The sequence below is a fragment of the Anolis sagrei genome, chromosome 3 (genome assembly GCF_037176765.1).
Source record: "Anolis sagrei isolate rAnoSag1 chromosome 3, rAnoSag1.mat, whole genome shotgun sequence".
Lineage (NCBI taxonomy): Eukaryota > Metazoa > Chordata > Lepidosauria > Squamata > Dactyloidae > Anolis > Anolis sagrei.
This window is the reverse complement of record NC_090023.1, coordinates 167,537,624-167,555,657: the sequence shown is the minus strand read 5'-3', so window position 1 is coordinate 167,555,657 and position 18,034 is coordinate 167,537,624. Positions and strand designations below refer to the sequence as shown.

General features: G+C 43.8%; 1 protein-coding gene across 5 annotated transcripts in view; it reads right to left on the bottom strand.

The window, feature by feature from the left end:
• The window catches only part of LOC132771208 (solute carrier family 22 member 15-like), a 105,765-nt gene that overhangs the window by 3,240 nt on the left and 84,491 nt on the right, over positions 1-18,034 (bottom strand). The window contains exons 10-11 of one of the 5 annotated variants that reach the window (XM_067465667.1): positions 17,254-17,412; positions 9,359-14,531 (exon numbers count right to left, since the gene is read on the bottom strand). In XM_067465667.1, the coding sequence (XP_067321768.1) occupies positions 14,490-14,531; positions 17,254-17,412 (201 nt within the window). In that variant the 3' untranslated portion in view covers positions 9,359-14,489. Of the gene's footprint in view, positions 1-9,358; positions 14,532-17,248; positions 17,413-18,034 lie in introns of those variants that run through there. The other 4 variants (XM_067465666.1, XM_060768925.2, XM_060768924.2 and 1 more) reach the window with 4 other exon arrangements.

Genomic DNA, 18,034 nt, shown 5'->3' with positions numbered 1-18,034 from the left:
GGAAAATGAACAGCAGCCAATGGAGCTCCTTGAACAGGAGGGTTGACCTCTCCCTGTAAGGAGCACCAGTTAACAAGCTGAGGATTAATCTCGACAAGACAGAGGTCCTCCTGGTCGATCACAAACCGGATCGGGGTATAGGGTGGCAACCTGTGTTGGTCGGGGTTACACTCCCCCTGAAGCCACAGGCCCGCAGTTTGGGAGTCCTCTTGGACTCATCGCTCACGCTTGAGGCTCAGGCGTCGGCGGTGACCGGGAGGGCTTTTGCACAACTGAGACTTGTGCGCCAGCTGCGACCGTACCTCGCGAAGGCTGATCTGGCCGGGGTGGTCTATGCCTTGGTCACCTCTAGGTTGGATTACTGCAATGCGCTCTACGTAGGGCTGCCCTTGAAAACGGCTCGGAAATTCCAACTGGTCCAACGGGCAGCAGCCAGGATGCTAACTGGGGCTCATTACAGAGAGAGGTCAACCCTCCTGTTCAAGGAGCTCCACTGGCTACCGTTTATCTTCCGGCCCAATTTAAGGTGCAGGTGCTTACCTGCAAAGCCCTGTACGGTTTGGGACCACCCTACCTGCGTGACTGCATCTCCGTCTACGAACCCACGCATTCACTTCGGTCATCTGGAGAGGCCCTGCTAGTGATCCCGCCCGCGTCGCAAGCGCGCTTGGTGGGGACTCGAGACAGGGCCTTTTCTGTGGTGGCCCCCGACTTTGGAACGCCCTCCCAAAAGATCTTAGACAGGCCCCTACATTGGCAATTTTCAGAAAGAACTTGAAGACCTGGCTGTTCCGATGTGCCTTCTCAGATTAGGAACCTCCAATGCCAAGTCCTAGAAGCACTTCAGTAGAACTAAGATCACTGCACACCGCACACTGCACTTACTTTATAATCCTACATACCTCCTGCCACGTCAGCACTTTTAATCCTGTACCCATTGCTCTGGCCGGCCCAGTTTTATAGTGTCTCGATGTATTGTTATTGTTGTTGTTTATTCTGCTTAACTGTTTTTAATTTGCTTTAGGTATTGTATTGTATTGTGTTTTGAGGCCTCGGCCTATGTAAGCCGCGTCGAGTCCTTCGGGAGATGCTAGCGGGGTACAAATAAAGTTATAATAATAATTGACCCCCAACCTATTCATTTTGAGCCCAAAACCTAATTTTGACTTATACATGAGATCTATTTATGCACAAGTAGATGTTGTATTTGTGTTCTAACATGCCAAATTTTCTAAGCAATGCATTTTGTGATTCCATGATCTCAGCCACATCATTGAATCTTGATCAGACCACTACTTGGTCTTTCAGAACAGATACACTCTAATTGCCCTTAGTCTTCCAATTGATTCATATTTGTTTACCTTTCATTCTACAGTGCCAAAGGAACAAAGTTCTAATTTTAGCTCACTAATTTACCGTTTACCTAACTTACCGTATAGGTAAAGGTTTTCCCCTGACCTTAAGTCCAGTCATGTCCGACTCTGGGGGTTGGTGCTTATCTCAATTTCTAAGCCAGCGTTGTCCATAGATACCTCCAAGGTCATGTGGCCAGCATGACTCCATGGAGCGCTGTTACCTTCCTGCTAGAGTATTGATCTACTCACATTTGCATGTTTTCAAACTGCTAGGTTGGTAGAAGTTGGGGTTAACAGGGGAGCTCACGCTGCTCCCCGGATTCAAACCTGTGACCTTTCATTCAGCAAGTTCAACAGTTTAGCACTTTGACCCACTGTTAGTGGGCTCCTGACTTACCAGTGGTTCTCAACCTTTCTAATGCTGTGACCCCTAATTAAGTTCCTCATGTTGTGGTAACCCCCAACCATATTTTCATTGCTACTTCATAACAGTAATTTTGATACTGTTATGAATTGTAATAAGCCGAGGCACCTAATTTTACCATTAAAAACTCAGAAAACTTATTGGCTCAAGTATAAACCGAGGGTGGGAAATGCAGCAGTTACTGGCTAATTTCAAAAATAAAATTACATTAATTGAGGCATCCACATTTTAATTGTTTTTGAATATTTACATAAAACTGTAATTTAGGACTGTCTATGTTGCAGTTGAGTCTACTGACTGTTACAACTGATAGTAGGAGTAGCAGAGGAGGGAAGAGAGGTGCTCAGGTGTTGGATGAAGAACAACAAAGAAAGAGAATCAGGGAAATATTCATGTCACCTACAGATGAAGACTCTTTTGAAGGCTTCTCAGAAAGTGAAATGGGGGAGGAGGGAGATGGGAGTAGAGGTGCAAAAAGGACTACTCGTGAGCAAGAGTCAGACGAGGAGTGTCAGAGGAAATGGATCTGTGACATATTTACTGCTCCAACTGAGGAGGAGGATTTTATGGGCTTTACTGGAAGTAATGGGTCTGGGAGTAGTGAGGACGAAGGGGAATCATTGGATTGGACTCAAGTACAAGAAGTCAGGAATGTGTGCATGTAACCCACATCCAGTGATACTTTTGAAGGGTTCTCTGGGGATTGGCAGTCTGGTGATACCAGGGAATCATGGGGAGACCTAAGTCTTGACAAGAGGTGGAAGAGTTGGAGAGATGGGTATTGGCGTTCAGCTGTAATGGGTAAAACAGCTGACAGTGATGAGGAAAGGGCGGAGGGCAGCTCATCAACGGATGATGAGTTGTAGGATAAATGAAGGCACTGAAAGTTGGGAACTTTGCAGTAGGCAAAGTGTTGGATTTGTGCCTTGACTTCTGTCACTGCCGTTTCTCTTGTTGGGCTTGGGTCCTGGAACAGCAGGTTGCTGTTTCCTCTGTGTATCGATTGGCTTGGATTCTTGTAAGTGTAGATTTCCCTTTCTCTTCGACCTTGGATTGTTTTGACGATTTATTTTATTTCGGGTACTTTTACCCTGCCCTTCTCCACCCCCGAAGGACTCAGGGTGGCTTACAGAAAAGGCACAATTCGATGCCTATACAAATTACACATAATATACCAAAACCATAGTTAAAAACAGTTATCATAGTTAACACAATCAACAACAAGTACATAACACATCATATAAAAACTACTCGTGATCAGCATTTCGTCTTTCAGAGTTGCATAGATGTAATCCATTAATCATTTCCTAATCATCATCAAAGTTCTTTCTTTATCTGCCCGCTTGTCCGAATGCCCAGATCCATGTCTTTAGTTTTTTTCCCGAAGGAAAGGAGCAGATCTAATTTCCCCGGGGAGTGAATTCCACAGGTGGGGGGTCACCACCAAGAAGGCCCTGCTCCTCGTCCCTGCCAATCTCACTTGTGATAAAGGCGGGGTCGAGAGCAGGACCTCCCCAGAAGATCTTAGACGTAGAGGGAGATCCGTTCGGACAGATGCACTGGGCCGGAACCGTATATGGTTTTGTTGGTCAAAACCAGCACTTTGAATTGTGCTCGGAACTGGATTGGCAGCCAGTGGAGCTGACACAACAGGAGGGTGGTATGCTCCCTGTATGACGCCCCGGTGAGCAGTCTGGCTGCCTCCCACTGGACTAGTTGGAGTTTCCGAGCAGTCTTCAAAGGCAACCCCACGTAGAGTCCGTTGCAGTAGTCTAATCGGGATGTAACAAGAGCGTGATCCGACTTCCCAAGGTATGGATGCAGCTGGCGCACAAGTTTTAATTGTGCAAAAGCTCTCCCAGCCACCGCCGAGACATGGGCTTCCAGGCTCAGTGATGAGTCCAGGATCACTCCCAAGCTGCGAACCTGCGTCTTCAGGGGGAGTGTAACTCCATCCAGCACAGGCTGTAACCCTATACCCTGTTCGGCCTTACGACTGACCAGTAGGACCTCTGTCTTGTCTGGATTCAGTTTCAATTTGTTAGCTCTCATCCAGTCCGACACAGCAGCCAAGCACTGATTCAAGGTCTGGACAGCCTCCTTGGTGACAGGTGGAAAGGAGTGACAGATTTGGACATGATCTGCGTAGAGATAACATCTCATTCCGAAACTCCGAATGATCTCCCCCAGGGGCTTCATGTAGATGTTAAATAACATCGGGGACAAGATTGAACCCTGTGGGACTCCACACAACGGTTGTGGGGCCGATGATGCTGCCTTTTGGATTCTGAATACTTCTGGAATTTCCTCGCCCTCGGACTGCTTTTGGACAACGGCTTTTCTTCACAGCTCTTTGTTTGTTTGTTTGAACTGTGTGATTTTGGGGTGTTTTGCTTGAACTTTGTTTATCCCAGATTATATGTCATTTTAATCCGGATTATTTTCCAAGTTAAGTTTTTGAGCTGCAAACTGCTACAGACGTTAAGTTTTGACCAGAGGCACATAAGGTAGTGTCTCCGAGTTCTTTTGTTGCCTTAATAAACTGTTGTTTTGAATTTACCCCCGTGTCTGGCTCTTTAAAGGCATCTGGGTTCTGACAGTCTAACTCTGCTTAAATCATTATTCTAACCTTCAATGTAAATGTACTTACCAGTACATATCCTTCCAGTAATAACAAACAGAGTAAAATATAATAATAACAATAATAGAATAAAATAATAAATGTAATAACAATAATAATAAATAGAACGTGGCAATCCCCACCACCCCAGTCTAACTCTCTGGGAAACCCAAAGAGACACAAAGGGGCTCCAACATTTCCTCAAAAGGCAGAAGGAGAGAAAAGAGAGGAACCAAGCTGTTTAGTAACGGAATATGCTGCCTTGGAGCATGGTAGAGTCTCCTTCCTACTCTGGGCTTTTTATGCAGCGCCATCTGTCGGGGTGCTTTGATAGTGTGTTTCTGAGTGGCAGGAGGTGTGACTGGATGGCTTTTCCCTCTGCTCACCTCCAAGGCTGTTTTTCTCTGGGGATGTTTGCAGAGGCAGCGAAGGAGAAAGGAGGAGCCAAGCCAGATCTCTGCTTTGCCTCCAAGGTTGCTTCTGCCCATGGGGAGGTAGTGGACTGTAGACTGTGGTGGGAGAGGAAGGCAAGCGCCGAGAGAGAGCTCTGAGAGCACAGCACAGGTATGCACCCTTTCCGCACAGCAACCACACACCCCTTCCTCTCCTCCTCTCGGAGCTCTCGCTCTCCTTCAGCACTGCCTTCCTCTCCTTTCTCTCTCTCCCAGCTGGGTTATTGTCCAGAGAGGTGAGAGTCCTGGCAGGAAGGTCACTCAACCAGGACACTCACTCAAGTATAAGCCTTTCGAGCTTGGCAGGGGCGAGAGGTGAGCGACAAAGGCTCTCTGGAAGGCCTGGCCATGCGGGGAGCCTTTGCGCTTGCCCTTTGCCCCTTCCTACCTCGGTGGGGGAAAAGGCCGATCGGCCTTTGCCTCCAAGCTCCTCCTCCTGACTCCCTGCAGCCTTGTGGGAAGACGAGGAGAAGCCAACCAGGAGCGTCTGGCTGTTTGGCTGGCACAGGGGGTGGCAGCCATTTTGCTGCAGCAGAGGGGTGGGCCCAACCGAGGTGGCTTCGTGACCCCTAGAAAATGGCCCAGCGACCCCCCGGTTGACAAAAATAACAAACAAACAAACCTGTGCAAACCAGAAAAGAAGCTTGCAATATTCTTCATGCAGTGTCCTAAGATGCGCACGGACATGACCGGAGATTGTCATATATATATTTTGTAAATAAAGATAAAGTGCTGCTTTAGTTGAAAACTGAATTGATGAGTCTGGTGTTTTCCCAACTTTGTGCCTTCAAGAAGAACTTGCAAGGTCGAAGCAGGTGAGATAAGAATGGTGATTTATCTTAACTTTTCATAATAAGGGTTATGCTGCCAGCAACATTCCCCTAAGCTAATGAGGACAATTAGCTGCTGTAAGATATATAGCTGGTGATGGACTGAGCTTTGGAGAAAAGATGCAGATGTGGTGACTGTTGGCTACTGGCTACTGGATGTGAGTAGAGTAGTGATTGGCTTAAACTCAGTGTCCTGAGGGTCACAGACAAGCAGTTTGAAGTTCAGTGGATTAAAAAAATATCCAGGCTGTGAGAGAAACAGCAGAGATGGCAGTAGGAAGCCCAAAATACCATGAACTTTGAAAAAATTTCAGATACAAATTTTCAAACTTGGTCCTTAATGATGGAAGGACCAAAAAGGACCAGAGCACACCATGACAGGTGAAGATCAAGACCAGGCCCATGATAAAAAGGCTAAGGCCTTCAGCTGAACCAGTTGGTGCACGTGAGGAATAAGAGCACTGAAAAAGAGGTCTGGAATGCTCTAAAAGAGGTTCATCAAAGAGAGTCTTGTGTCTCACAATTGATTTGGACCAAAATACTGTATAACAGCAAAATGAAAAGGGGCCAGGATGTCAGAAAACATCTTGATCTGATGAAAGAGTTGTTCATGCAAACAGATGTTCATGGTGCAGAGCTTTCTGAGGTCCAGAAATGTTTTGTTTTGGTGTCAAGTTTGTCTTCAAACTGGGATTATTTAATTTAGAGCTTCCAGAGTCCAAATTAGCCTGGACCTAATTTGTGGCAGAGTTATGGCAGAGTTGGACAGAAGAATGTTTGAGCAATCTCAAAGGCAAGAACAAGATGACGTGGCTGACCAGGAGGGGTGCTACCAGATCATCATCTACCAGATGATGAAGGCTGCCAGGAGACATCAGCATTTGGAGTCAAAATAAAAGCTTGCAATTCCTATGCGATTCTCCAAGCCAAGAACAGGCCTCCCAGAGGAAGATTTTGCTGTGGAAAAAGAGGGACTAGGAGCTCCTCATCAACCAAGACTTGTTCTTCTACAGCTGTCAAGAAAACAGGGCCCAAGGACAATGGTTCATCTGATGCCAGGAGAGGTGATACTTCCTGTAATGCAGAATGTTTTAATGTGTTCATGAGTGCCAAGAGAGTGAATGAGAATAATGACTGTGATGATGAAGTGACTGTAAAAACAATTTAAATGTACCTTTACATAACTCTTGTGAACATTATTTACACAAAGTAATGGGACATGTTGTTTTTCACAGATTAGCCCAGTTAGTAAAAGTTTGCCCTGATCTAACCACGTTGAAGTGTAATAAGTTTTTAGATTGGGCAATTTGCAAACAGGTCAAAGTCAAAGCTTTCCCAGTCATGAAAGAATAACATTATGGTCAAGAGACCTTTCCAAGTTGTTCATGCTGATTTAGCTGGTTCTCTTCCAGAGAGTGAAGGAAAATCCATATATATATATGGTTTCTTATATCACCTAAAAAATAAGGATCAAGCATTTGAGAAATTCAAATAATGGGTTCGCATGATGGAAAGAGAGTTTATCTTCAAAGCATCCTCCCTGGTTGGGGGGGGGGGGGGAGTTTTGTGGAAATAGTTTTCAAAACTGGCTTAAAGAAATGGGTATACTACAGAAAGCCACAAATCCTTACACACCAGCAGAAAATGGGCTTGCAGAGAGGACAGGGGTTCTTCCAACAATGAAAGATTGCATGTTGAGGAATCCTGAAGCCCCCAAAGGTCTTTGGGGAGAAGCTTTCCAGGCAGCGAACCATGTTCTTAATAGATTGTTCTGTTCAGCAATCAATCTTACTTTGAACTTCACAATAGACTCTTCAACTTTAACTACCTGACAATATTTGCGCAGTTTGCACGGGTATTGATTCCAGCTCTACAAGTGTCAGCCCAAATCGAAAAGGTTGCTAAAAGAGTTGATTTACCTTGGGCTGAGAGTGCCCCCTACCCTGCTGACGTGCCTTAGTTTGTACCTGGTGCTTGGAGGAATGTGGGGTCCTTGGCTGCCCTGATGAGTGTCCAGACAGCAGGTGCGGCTTCTGTGAGTATGAGGCAGATGAAGAGCCTCTTTAGGGCGATCCAGGGGACCATTGATTTTTGTTTGACTTTAGGTGGAGATAAAGAAAAAATTGACTGTTTTGCAGACAGTTCTTTTGCTACTGAAAATGGAAGCAAATCAGTAACAGGATTCGTGATTAAATTTGCTTGAAGCATTATTACCTGGAGATCCAGGAAACAAAATTGTCTAGCATTATACTGAAGTGGAATTTGCTGCATTGTCAGAAGCAGTAAATGAACTTCAGTGGGTGAAACAACTTTTGTCAGATTTAGGAGAAGAATGTGAAATTCCCATTTGTATTAAAGAGGACTCACAAGCATGTATAACAATGGCAAAAGCAGAGAATTTAAAAATAGAACAAAATATGTTGGAGTAAGGTATCAAACTGTTTAAAATCTTAAAAGATGATGCTGTCAAGGTGATGCATGCCATTTGCCAGCAAATATGGAAAACACAAGAATGGCCATCAGACTGGAAAAAATCAACTTACATCCCCATACCAAAAAAGGGAAATGCGAAAGACTGCTCAAACTTCCGTACAGTTGCCCTTATTTCTCATGCCAGTAAGGTAATGCTCAAGATCCTGCAAGGAAGACTCCAGCAATACATGGAGCGAGAGTTGCCAGATGTTCAAGCTGGGTTTAGAAAAGGCAGAGGAACGAGAGACCAGATTGCCAATATCCGCTGGATAATGGAGAAAGGCAGGGAGTTTCAGAAAAACATCTACTTCTGCTTCATTGACTATTCTAAAGCCTTTGACTGTGTGGATCATAATAAATTGTGGCAAGTTCTTGGTGGGATGGGCATACCAAGCCACCTTGTCTCTCTCCTGAGGAATCTGTACAAGGACCAAGTGGCAACAGTCAGAACTGACCATGGAACAACAGACTGGTTCAAGATTGGGAAAGGCGTCCGGCAAGGCTGCATACTCTCACCCAACCTTTTTAACTTGTATGCAGAACACATCATGCGATGTGTGGGGCTGGATGAATGCAAAGCTGGGGTGAAAATTGCTGGAAGAAACATTAACAACCTCAGATATGCAGATGACACCACTCTGATGGCCGAAAGCGAGGAGGAGCTGAGGAGCCTTCTAATCAAGGTGAAAGAAGAAAGCGCAAAAGCCGGGTTGCAGCTAAACGTCAAAAAAACCAAGATTATGGCAACAAGAATGATTGACAACTGGAAAATAGAGGGAGAAACCGTGGAGGCCGTGACAGACTTTGTATTTCTAGGTGCAAAGATTACTGCAGATGCAGACTGTAGCCAGGAAATCAGAAGACGCTTACTTCTTGGGAGGAGAGCAATGTCCAATCTCGATAAAATAGTGAAGAGTAGAGACATCAGACTTGCAACAAAGATCCGCCTAGTCAAAGCCATGGTATTCCCTGTAGTCACCTACGGATGTGAGAGCTGGACCTTAGGGAAGGCTGAGCGAAGGAAGATCGATGCTTTTGAGCTGTGGTGTTGGAGGAAAGTGCTGAGAGTGCCTTGGACTGCGAGAAGATCCAACCAGTCCATCCTCCAGGAAATAAAGCCCGACTGCTCACTGGAGGGAAAAATACTAGAGACAAAGTTGAAGTACTTTGGCCACATCATGAGGAGACAGGAAAGCCTAGAGAAGACAATTATGCTGGGGAAAGTGGAAGGCAAAAGGAAGAGGGGCCGACCAAGGGCAAGATGGATGGGTGGCATCCTTGAAGTGACTGGACTGACCTTGAGGGAGCTGAGGGTGGTAACAGCCGACAGGGAGCTCTGGCGTAGGCTGGTCCATGAGGTCACGAAGAGTCGGAGACGACTGAACGAATGAACAACAAAGGTATCAAAATGTGAGATAATTGGTACAAGAAGGATTAATCAAACTAGAATATTGCCCATCAGAAACAAATTTGGCAGACGAAGCACTATCCACATACAAATATGAAGAATTTCTTAAAAAATTGGGTTTAAAATGTGTTTAAAAGTGTTCATGTTATGTTTAGGAGGGAATTGTCAGTATGTTATAGTTTCTGGTATGAAAGTCATAGTTTAAACTGTATGGTTTCAGAAATGCATGGGTTAAAACAATAGAGATGTGTAGAATTGGTAGAGTGCCACTTTTGGAGTTTCCTGTGCAAACTGGAAAAGAGGATTGCCGTGTTCTTTGTGCAGTGTGCTGAGATGTGCATGGACATGAACGGAGATTGTAGTGTACATATTTTGTAAATAGATTCAGTGCCACTTTAGTTGAAGGCTGAATGGATGAGTCCGGTGTTTTTTCAACTTTGTGTCTTCAAGAACTTACAAAGTCACAGCAGCTGAGATAAGAATGGTGATTTATTTCAACTTTTCCTGATACAGGAGCCAGTCATAGAATCATAGAATCAAAGAGTTGGAAGAAACCTCATGGGCCATCCAGTCCAACCCCCTGCCAAGAAGCAGGAATATTGCATTCAAATCACCCCTGACAGATGGCCATCCAGCCTCTGCTTAAAAGCTTCCAAAGAAGGAGTCTCCACCACACTCCGGGGAAGAGTGCCACTGCCGAATGACTCTCACAGTCAGGAAGTTCTTCCTAATGTTCAGATGGAATCTCCTCTCTTGTAGTTTGAAGCCATTGTTCCGCGTCCTAGTCTGCAAGGAAGCAGAAAACAAGCTTGCTCCCTCCTCTCACATATGGCTATCATATCTCCTCTCAGCCTTCTCTTCTTCAGGCTAAACATGCCCAGTTCCCTAAGCCACTCCTCGTAGGGCTTGTTCTCCAGACCCTTGATCATTTTAGTCGCCCTCCTCTGGACACATTCCAGCTTGTCAATATCTCTCTTGAATTGTGGTGCCCAGAATTGGACACAATATTCCAGGTGTGGTCTAACCAAAGCAGAATAGAGGGGTAGCATTACTTCCTTAGATCTAGACACTATGCTCCTATTGATGCAGGCCAAAATACCATTGGCTTTTTTTGCACTTGTATCTGTGTCCACGGAATGCTGCTCAGTGTTTCCTTCATTTTTCGGAAATCAGCTCTCCTAAATTCCAAAATGCGGGTTTGACTTGTCTTAGATTCGGCCTTCCTTTGTACCCCAAATTGCAGGAGCACATGGTCACTTGCCTTTAAGGATCCTACCACTTCGACCGCATCGATCAGGTCCTCCGCATTTGTTAGGATGAGATCCAGAGTAGCCAATCCCCTTGTTGCCTCTTCTACCTTCTGGACCATGAAACTGTCTGCAAGGCAAGCGAGGAATTTGTTGGACCTTGTACTCTTGGCCGAGTTTGTTTTCCAGCAAATATCAGGATAGTTTTTTTTTTGTTGTGTCAGGAGCAACCGCTCCTGTTGTGAGAGAATTGGCCGTCTGCAAGGAAGTTGCCCAGGGGATGCCCGGATGATTTCTGATGTTTTATCATCCTTGTGGGAGGCTTCTCTCATGTCCCCGCATGAGGAGCTGGAGCCGATAGAGGGAGCTCATCCGCCTCTCCCGGGATTCGAACCTGCAACCTGTCGGTCTTCAGTCCTGCCAGCACAGGCTTTAACCCACTGCGCCACCGGGGGCTCCATATCAGGATAGTTGAAATCGCCCATGACTACTACATCTCTTCTCTGTGCCTGTTTGGTCAACTGTTGGCAGAAGACTTCATCAAGTTCTTCCTCCTGGCTTGGGGGTCTGTAGTAGACGCCTACAACGACATCTTTTTGAGTCCCAGTTCCCTTGATTCTTATCCAGATGCTTTCAAGCTGGTTTCCCGGATTGCTGTCTTGCATCTCTTCTGCAGCATAAGAATTTTTGACATATAAGGCTACTCCGCCTCCTCTCCCCTTTGTTCGATTTCTGTGAAAGAGGTTATAGTCCTCAATGTCTACATTCCAGCGATTGATGTATGACTGTGATGCCATGCTGGTGGGCCGCCATGCACTTCATGAAAAAGCAGGGTCGAGTTCAGATCTCAAAAGGAAGAACCGGAAGGAGAAAGCTCTGTGCCCTATCTTGAAGGAGAGATACTTGTGGTGATGAGCCGCAATTGCAATGTGAAAATATGCATCTTTTAAGTCTTAGGGAGCAGGGGGAGAATGGTCTGCAATGTCACCATCCAGAACCTGTGTGGCCAAATGTAGCCATTAAGGCCTCTTAGGTCCAAGATAGGCCTTATCCTCAATGCTTCTTTGGCACGAGGAAGTAAGTAGAAAAGAAAAGAAGAGAAATCAGAAGGGTGAAACAGTACAATCGCTCCCTTTTGGAGGACAGCATATACTTCATTCCAGAGCACAGTGGAGGGTGCAGTGGTGCAAACAAAGCCGACTTGGGGAATTTTCTTAAACTCAATAGCATAGTCTCAGTGTATGACATCAAGAACCCACTAGTCAGTGGTTATGGCCTGCCATGCTGAGTAAAAGCCAGCAAGTCGTGTGCCAAAGCGGACGTGTGGCTGAGATGTGGAGAGTTCACCCAAAGGGGGAGTAGCTGTGGCCTCGTGGGGTTGTGAATATTTATGGTTTTATGTCCCAGCATTGAATGTTTGCTGTATATATGTTGTGCTCCGCCCTAAGTCCCCTGCAAGGCGGAATATAAATGTTTTAAATAAATACATAAGACAAGGGAGAACTGTGAGTATTCAAAGGAGCCACCCGTGGAGCCACCCGTGAAGAGAGAGAAAAGTGAGTCTTGCTAAAAATGGCGTTTTGCCTTGGGCTGAGAGCGCCCCCTACCCTGCTGTCGTTCCTTAGGCTGTGCCTGCTGCTTGGAGAAATGTGGGGTCCTTGGCTGACCTGATGAGTTTCCGGACAGCAGGTACGGCTTCTGTGAGTATGAGGCAGATGAAGCGCCTCTATATCGGCTGATATGTGGGCTGCTGGAATTCAATCTTTCATGCATCTGCTGCACTTCTTGGGATTCTTTAAGACTGGTATTCATGTCGGGATCGAAGAGACCTCCATAATGGGCAGGAAGATTCTCAGCTAAAGTCTTGCCCTCTTCCGACAGTGTTGAAGTGAGGAGCCAGGCATGCCTACAGATGGAGGTGGCAATTGCAAAGAGTTTCCCTGCTGTGTCAGCCATATGTTGGGCCATATACTTCTGGGCCCGGCCCAAAATAAGCACCTCCTTATGGTAGGCCTTGGACATACTTTGTTGGACTGGTGGAAGGAGGTCAAGATTGTGTGCTATCTTTTGTCATAAAAAGTCCATGTATGTACCATAATGCGCTATGCAGTGACCAGACTCGCATTAGTGTGCTCCTTTCTCCTCATAGTCTCCAATTTCTTCCCCTTTGTAAGACAGGGTACGTTGAGTGGTGGTAGAGCACTTACCCTACTGAAGGATGTAGGCCATGGTAACAATGACAGTGTTCGGTTTAGGTGGTTTGCCTACTCACTGTACTGATTTATTTATTTATTTACTTACTTTATTTGTATATCGATCTTCTCAGCCATTAGGTGACTCAGAGTGGTTAACAACAAGCAGCGGCAAAAATTCAATGCAAACATCATACAGCCATTTAAAAAACAACACAATAATACACTAAGCAATTAACATCAATAACCATCAATAAACATCAATAAACAACTCACTAGCATCTCATAACTAAAATCATAATCCAAGCTCATCATCCGTTGTTCCAATTTCCTATAATTCATTGTAATTAATTGCACTGCCTATTCAAGCGCCTGTTCAAATAACCAGGTTTTCACTTTCATCCGAAATGAGGGAGCTGATCTGATGTCTGTGGGTAGGGTGTTCCACAGCTGAGGGGCCACCACTGAGAAGGCCCTGTCCCTCGCCCCCGCCAACTGTGCCTGAGTTGCAGACGGGATCGAGAGCAGGGCCTCCCCAGAAGATCTTAAAGTCCTAGTGGGTTCATAGGCGGAGATGTGTTCGGATAGGTAACTTGGGTCAGATCAAGATGATACCTGGTATTCTGGCAGCAGGAGAGGGCAGGGACTTCAGATGGTACCTGGTCTGGGTTCCTGGCCAGCTGGATGAGGTATGAAAGAGATGACAATGCCATAGACACAGCTGCTTGCTGGACTTGTTGCTCTGGTGGAAACAGAGTGTCTTCCGTGGATTGATGAGCCTTCTGAGTTGGCAGGCTCAAAAACTTCACAAGACAAATCATCAAAGCAAAAAAGGCAGCAATATCACCAGGAGGAACAGACCGAAGGGCCTCCAAGCACTCTGACTCAGACACTCAGCATCTGAATCCCACCAAGGAAGAGGTACAGCTGAGGCCTGTGTTACCTGTGGGGAGAGAACCAGTGGGTCTTGAGAGGCACAGGGCCTATGATGATGAGGGCCCTGCACAGGCCCAAAGGAATAGGTCCTGCCACCAAGGGAGCTGTAGTCTTGACGATAGGAATCGCCATATATCAGTGGCGATGGTGGTGTGGAGGGGAGTCATAGTAAGAAGAATAAGATACCCAAGAGGCTTCATATGTTGACCTGCTGAGGGAGCGCAAGTAGCAGTTCTGAGACGTGCTGGCAGCACGATGGGAGTGGGAGCAGCATGGGCGCCAGTCCTGCAGCACCAATGGTGGTAGTGGGAGGAATGCCACCACACCTGCTCTGCAGAAGGCTGCTCCAGTTGCCGCACTCTATGTGTCTTCTGCTTCTTATTTGCCGGTTTCTGTGCAGGTGAGCGGGTGCGGGTAGCGCCCAGCCACTTGTGCTGGCAGTCAGCGATGGGCTGGGCACCCAGTCCCGGTGCGGGAGCTGCTGGTGGCTCCAAAACTGCTCAGTGCCCTGCTGGGCCAGCTGGAACATGGGCCTTTCCACAGAGAAGGGCCTTCACCTGAGGTTCCAGTTCTTCCTTGCCCACAGCGTTAACATCTGGCAAAAAGTACAGAAATTCACTGAGTAGGCTTCACCCAAACAAAGAAGGTACATTAATGTGCATCTCCCTCCAGGAGCTTATCCTCACAGGAGACACAGGATGTAGATAAGAGTAGCCATTGTACAGACCAGGTTGATGCGCCAAAGCGGTAAGGATAGTTGTATGTTCCAAATTGGAGGTTGGAGAAAAACAAGTCAAAGTTAAAAAAAATCAGTCCAAGTCAAAGTTAGGAGAGAGTAAAAAAGGGCATCCAGTAACAATCTGAGTCATAAAATGCTTTGTAAAATCAGAGAGGTTTCTGCTATACTGCTGCAAAGGTGGTGGAAAAAAGGAACTAAGGACTACTGCCCCTCCCATAGCCTATATTGCCTCCTGGGGAATGTGAGCTGGGCCCTAGCTACAAGCCTGATAGCTTTCCAGAAGGTTCCACTGATTGCTGCCATCAACTACCATATGTGCTTATTTCACCAGAGACCACAAAGAAGAAACTGACTTCTGTGGTTTTGATGTCCACAAGAGGCTGTGGTAGAAAGTTCCAAAAAATAAAAATAAAAATAAAATTCCAAAATATTTAAAAATATATATTGGATAAAAAGTTTAGTGAAAAAAAACTTAGACAAAATAGGGGATTGGATAAGGGTTGGAATGAAGAAAGAAATGATTATGGGAGGATTTAAAGAAATAAAACGACATGGTTCCATTGCATAGAATTAAAGCAATGATTCAAAAATTGGGTTAAAAATAATAAAAATGCAAGTAAGCTTAATTAATTTAAACAAATAATACAAAATGGGATATAAAGGAACATAGAAATTTGGAAGGAATAACTAGTAAAGTATATAAGATAATAAATGAAATAAATGAAGGAAAAATAAAGAATAACTCCCTTGAGGAGATCTCGGAAGAAGATTTAGGGAGGAAAATAAATGAAATGGGGTGGTTACAATTATGGAGACAAAGACACTTGAAAAAATTATCAACACGGGTTAAAGAAAATTACTACAAGTTAATAAAAATAGCAAATATAAATAAAAACTATTCAAAAAATGTTGGAGAGGATGCCAAATGTTGGAGAGGATGCCACATATGCATATATGCATATGTGGTGGCAATGTAAATGTGTAAGTAATTTTTTTGGAGGGGGGGGAGTATTTATAGAAATAGGAAACATAATGAACATTAAAATAGAAAGAAGTTCTAGTATAGCTTTATTATCATGATATAATAGTAAACAACCGAAAAAAGAGGATAAAGATGCGATAACAAACTTATTAACAATACCAGAACTGCTTATAGCAAGGAATTGGAAAAGAGAAATAAATATACAAATAGAGGAGTGGTATAAGAAAGTATGGAAATTGGCAATAAATGATAAGCTGACATGTAAACTAAAAGTTAAATGAGGGATATGGAAACAAAGTGATTTTGATGATGTATGGAGAAAAATTATTGAAAAAGGATTAAAAAAGAAAGATGGAAAGTTACTTCCACAAGAGGAAATTAAATTTTGGACACATAAAAGCAGTGGCTTGGGGGGAGGGGAGCATAGTGGTGAGGGATAGAAAATATGTATAAGCATAAAAACAACAGTAGATGCTCAAAGATAATGTATGGTAAATTGCACTGAATATTATGTGTCTGCTGTAAAATGAACAATGTATCACAAATATATTGAATTATGATAAAATAAATTAAAATATTAAAAAGAGAGTTCCAGAAGATCCAACATTGTTCTAGAACTCCGTCTCTTTGTCCTTCTAGTTCCAGTGGATGTCATCAAAATTCCATTGCTGAATCCTATTCCTAATAAACTATTATTATTTCTTGTTCCATATTGAATCATTTGCACATTTTAGTGGCTGCAAAATTATTCTTAAAAAGTCAGAAAAATGTCCAGTGCTTTTTGTTTTGGGGGAGAAATTATTGATTGTTTTCCCCATCTGATATATGGCAAAATAGCTGAGGATCACGCTACACTCCCTGTCACAGCTGATCACATTCTTGTACATGGATTTATCTTTAACAGTGCTCCATGTTGTATGCAGTTTTCTTTTACTCAGTGCAGTCTATTGTGTTTTTTTTAAAACCCACTAAATTGGCTAAAGTATTTTAATTGCAAACTCCTTTAACATCAATATTTCCTCACGTCTTTCATAAATTGTATTCTATAGAAGATTTCAAGAGTTCACACCAAACATAGCTGCAACAGGCTCAAAACGAAAACATTTATTTCTTTTTAAACAGACTATAATATAGTGATGCTCATCCATGTTGACAACCATTAAAACAAACAAAACTAAGATACTGTGTAATTCCATTTTTAAAAATTTGCCATGTATTTCATGTAGGAAAATTTTCCAGGTGGTTTTTCTAAGATATGAATAAAAAATATGAAACGAATAGCTCTTATTAAATAGCCTGCCTGTAACAGAGTGACTGTAGAAAAGCATGCGAAGTGGAGAATGAATGAGATGAGTTGGGAACTTCGCCAGGCACACTATGATTAAAAACAGATGGCACTCAACATTTTGAGAAATTCTTTTCTTCTTGGACATGGAGAAAAATATTAAATATATGAATTTAATAACTAACAAAAAGGAACATTCATTTTAATTCAAGTACATGAAAAAAATTTCTGAAGTTTCAATAGCTATTGAGGCTGTTCCTAAAAATTAACAGAACTGTAAAATAAAAGAAATAAATTCATTTTTACTCTGCCTTTTGGTTTTTTTTCATCTGATTTGCAGGCGTGTGTAAGTCTTCAATGGTCTCTGCAATAGGTTTGTTTAGCGTTTCTGGAAGCAGAAGAGTCAGGAAACCAGCTGATAGTCCACTGATTCCAAAGGCCACAAATGGTACAGATGGACCCAGGATTTTCTAGATTAAATTTAAAAAGTTTTATGAACTACTTCGCCCACACCGAAGCATAATAAAGAACAAACACCCTGGTCTGTTACATTAAAATAAATTAAAAGAAACAGTGGGTCCTATAGTGCTGAAAAACTATTAAAAGACATGCTCTCAAGTGTTTATGCCAAAGTTAGGGGCAAAATAACACAACATGGAAACATTATTTTTTATTACAACACCCATAACATCATATTAGCTAGCACGGTTTGTGCATGCTACATACTTTGTGACTTTATCAGAACATTCTGAAACCATGTTCATTCAAGTGTTTTCATTTCCATCAGTAATGATGATGTATTATTTTCTAGTCATCAAAAGTAACCTACTTCATTTTTGTGAAGCCCTCCCCTTCACAAAAATGTGTATAGCAATCTATATAAATAAAAATGTAATGTTTGTTTGTGGGATTAACAGAACTCAGAAACCACTGGACGAATTGACACCAAATTTGAACACAAGACACCAACTAAAGCAATCTATGTCCTTCACTAAAAAAAAAAAACCTGGAAAGAATGTAACCCCCCTCCCCCCCAAAGCTAAATGACTACACAGAGCATGCGTTAAAAGAACACCCTCCCCCGCCCTTCTC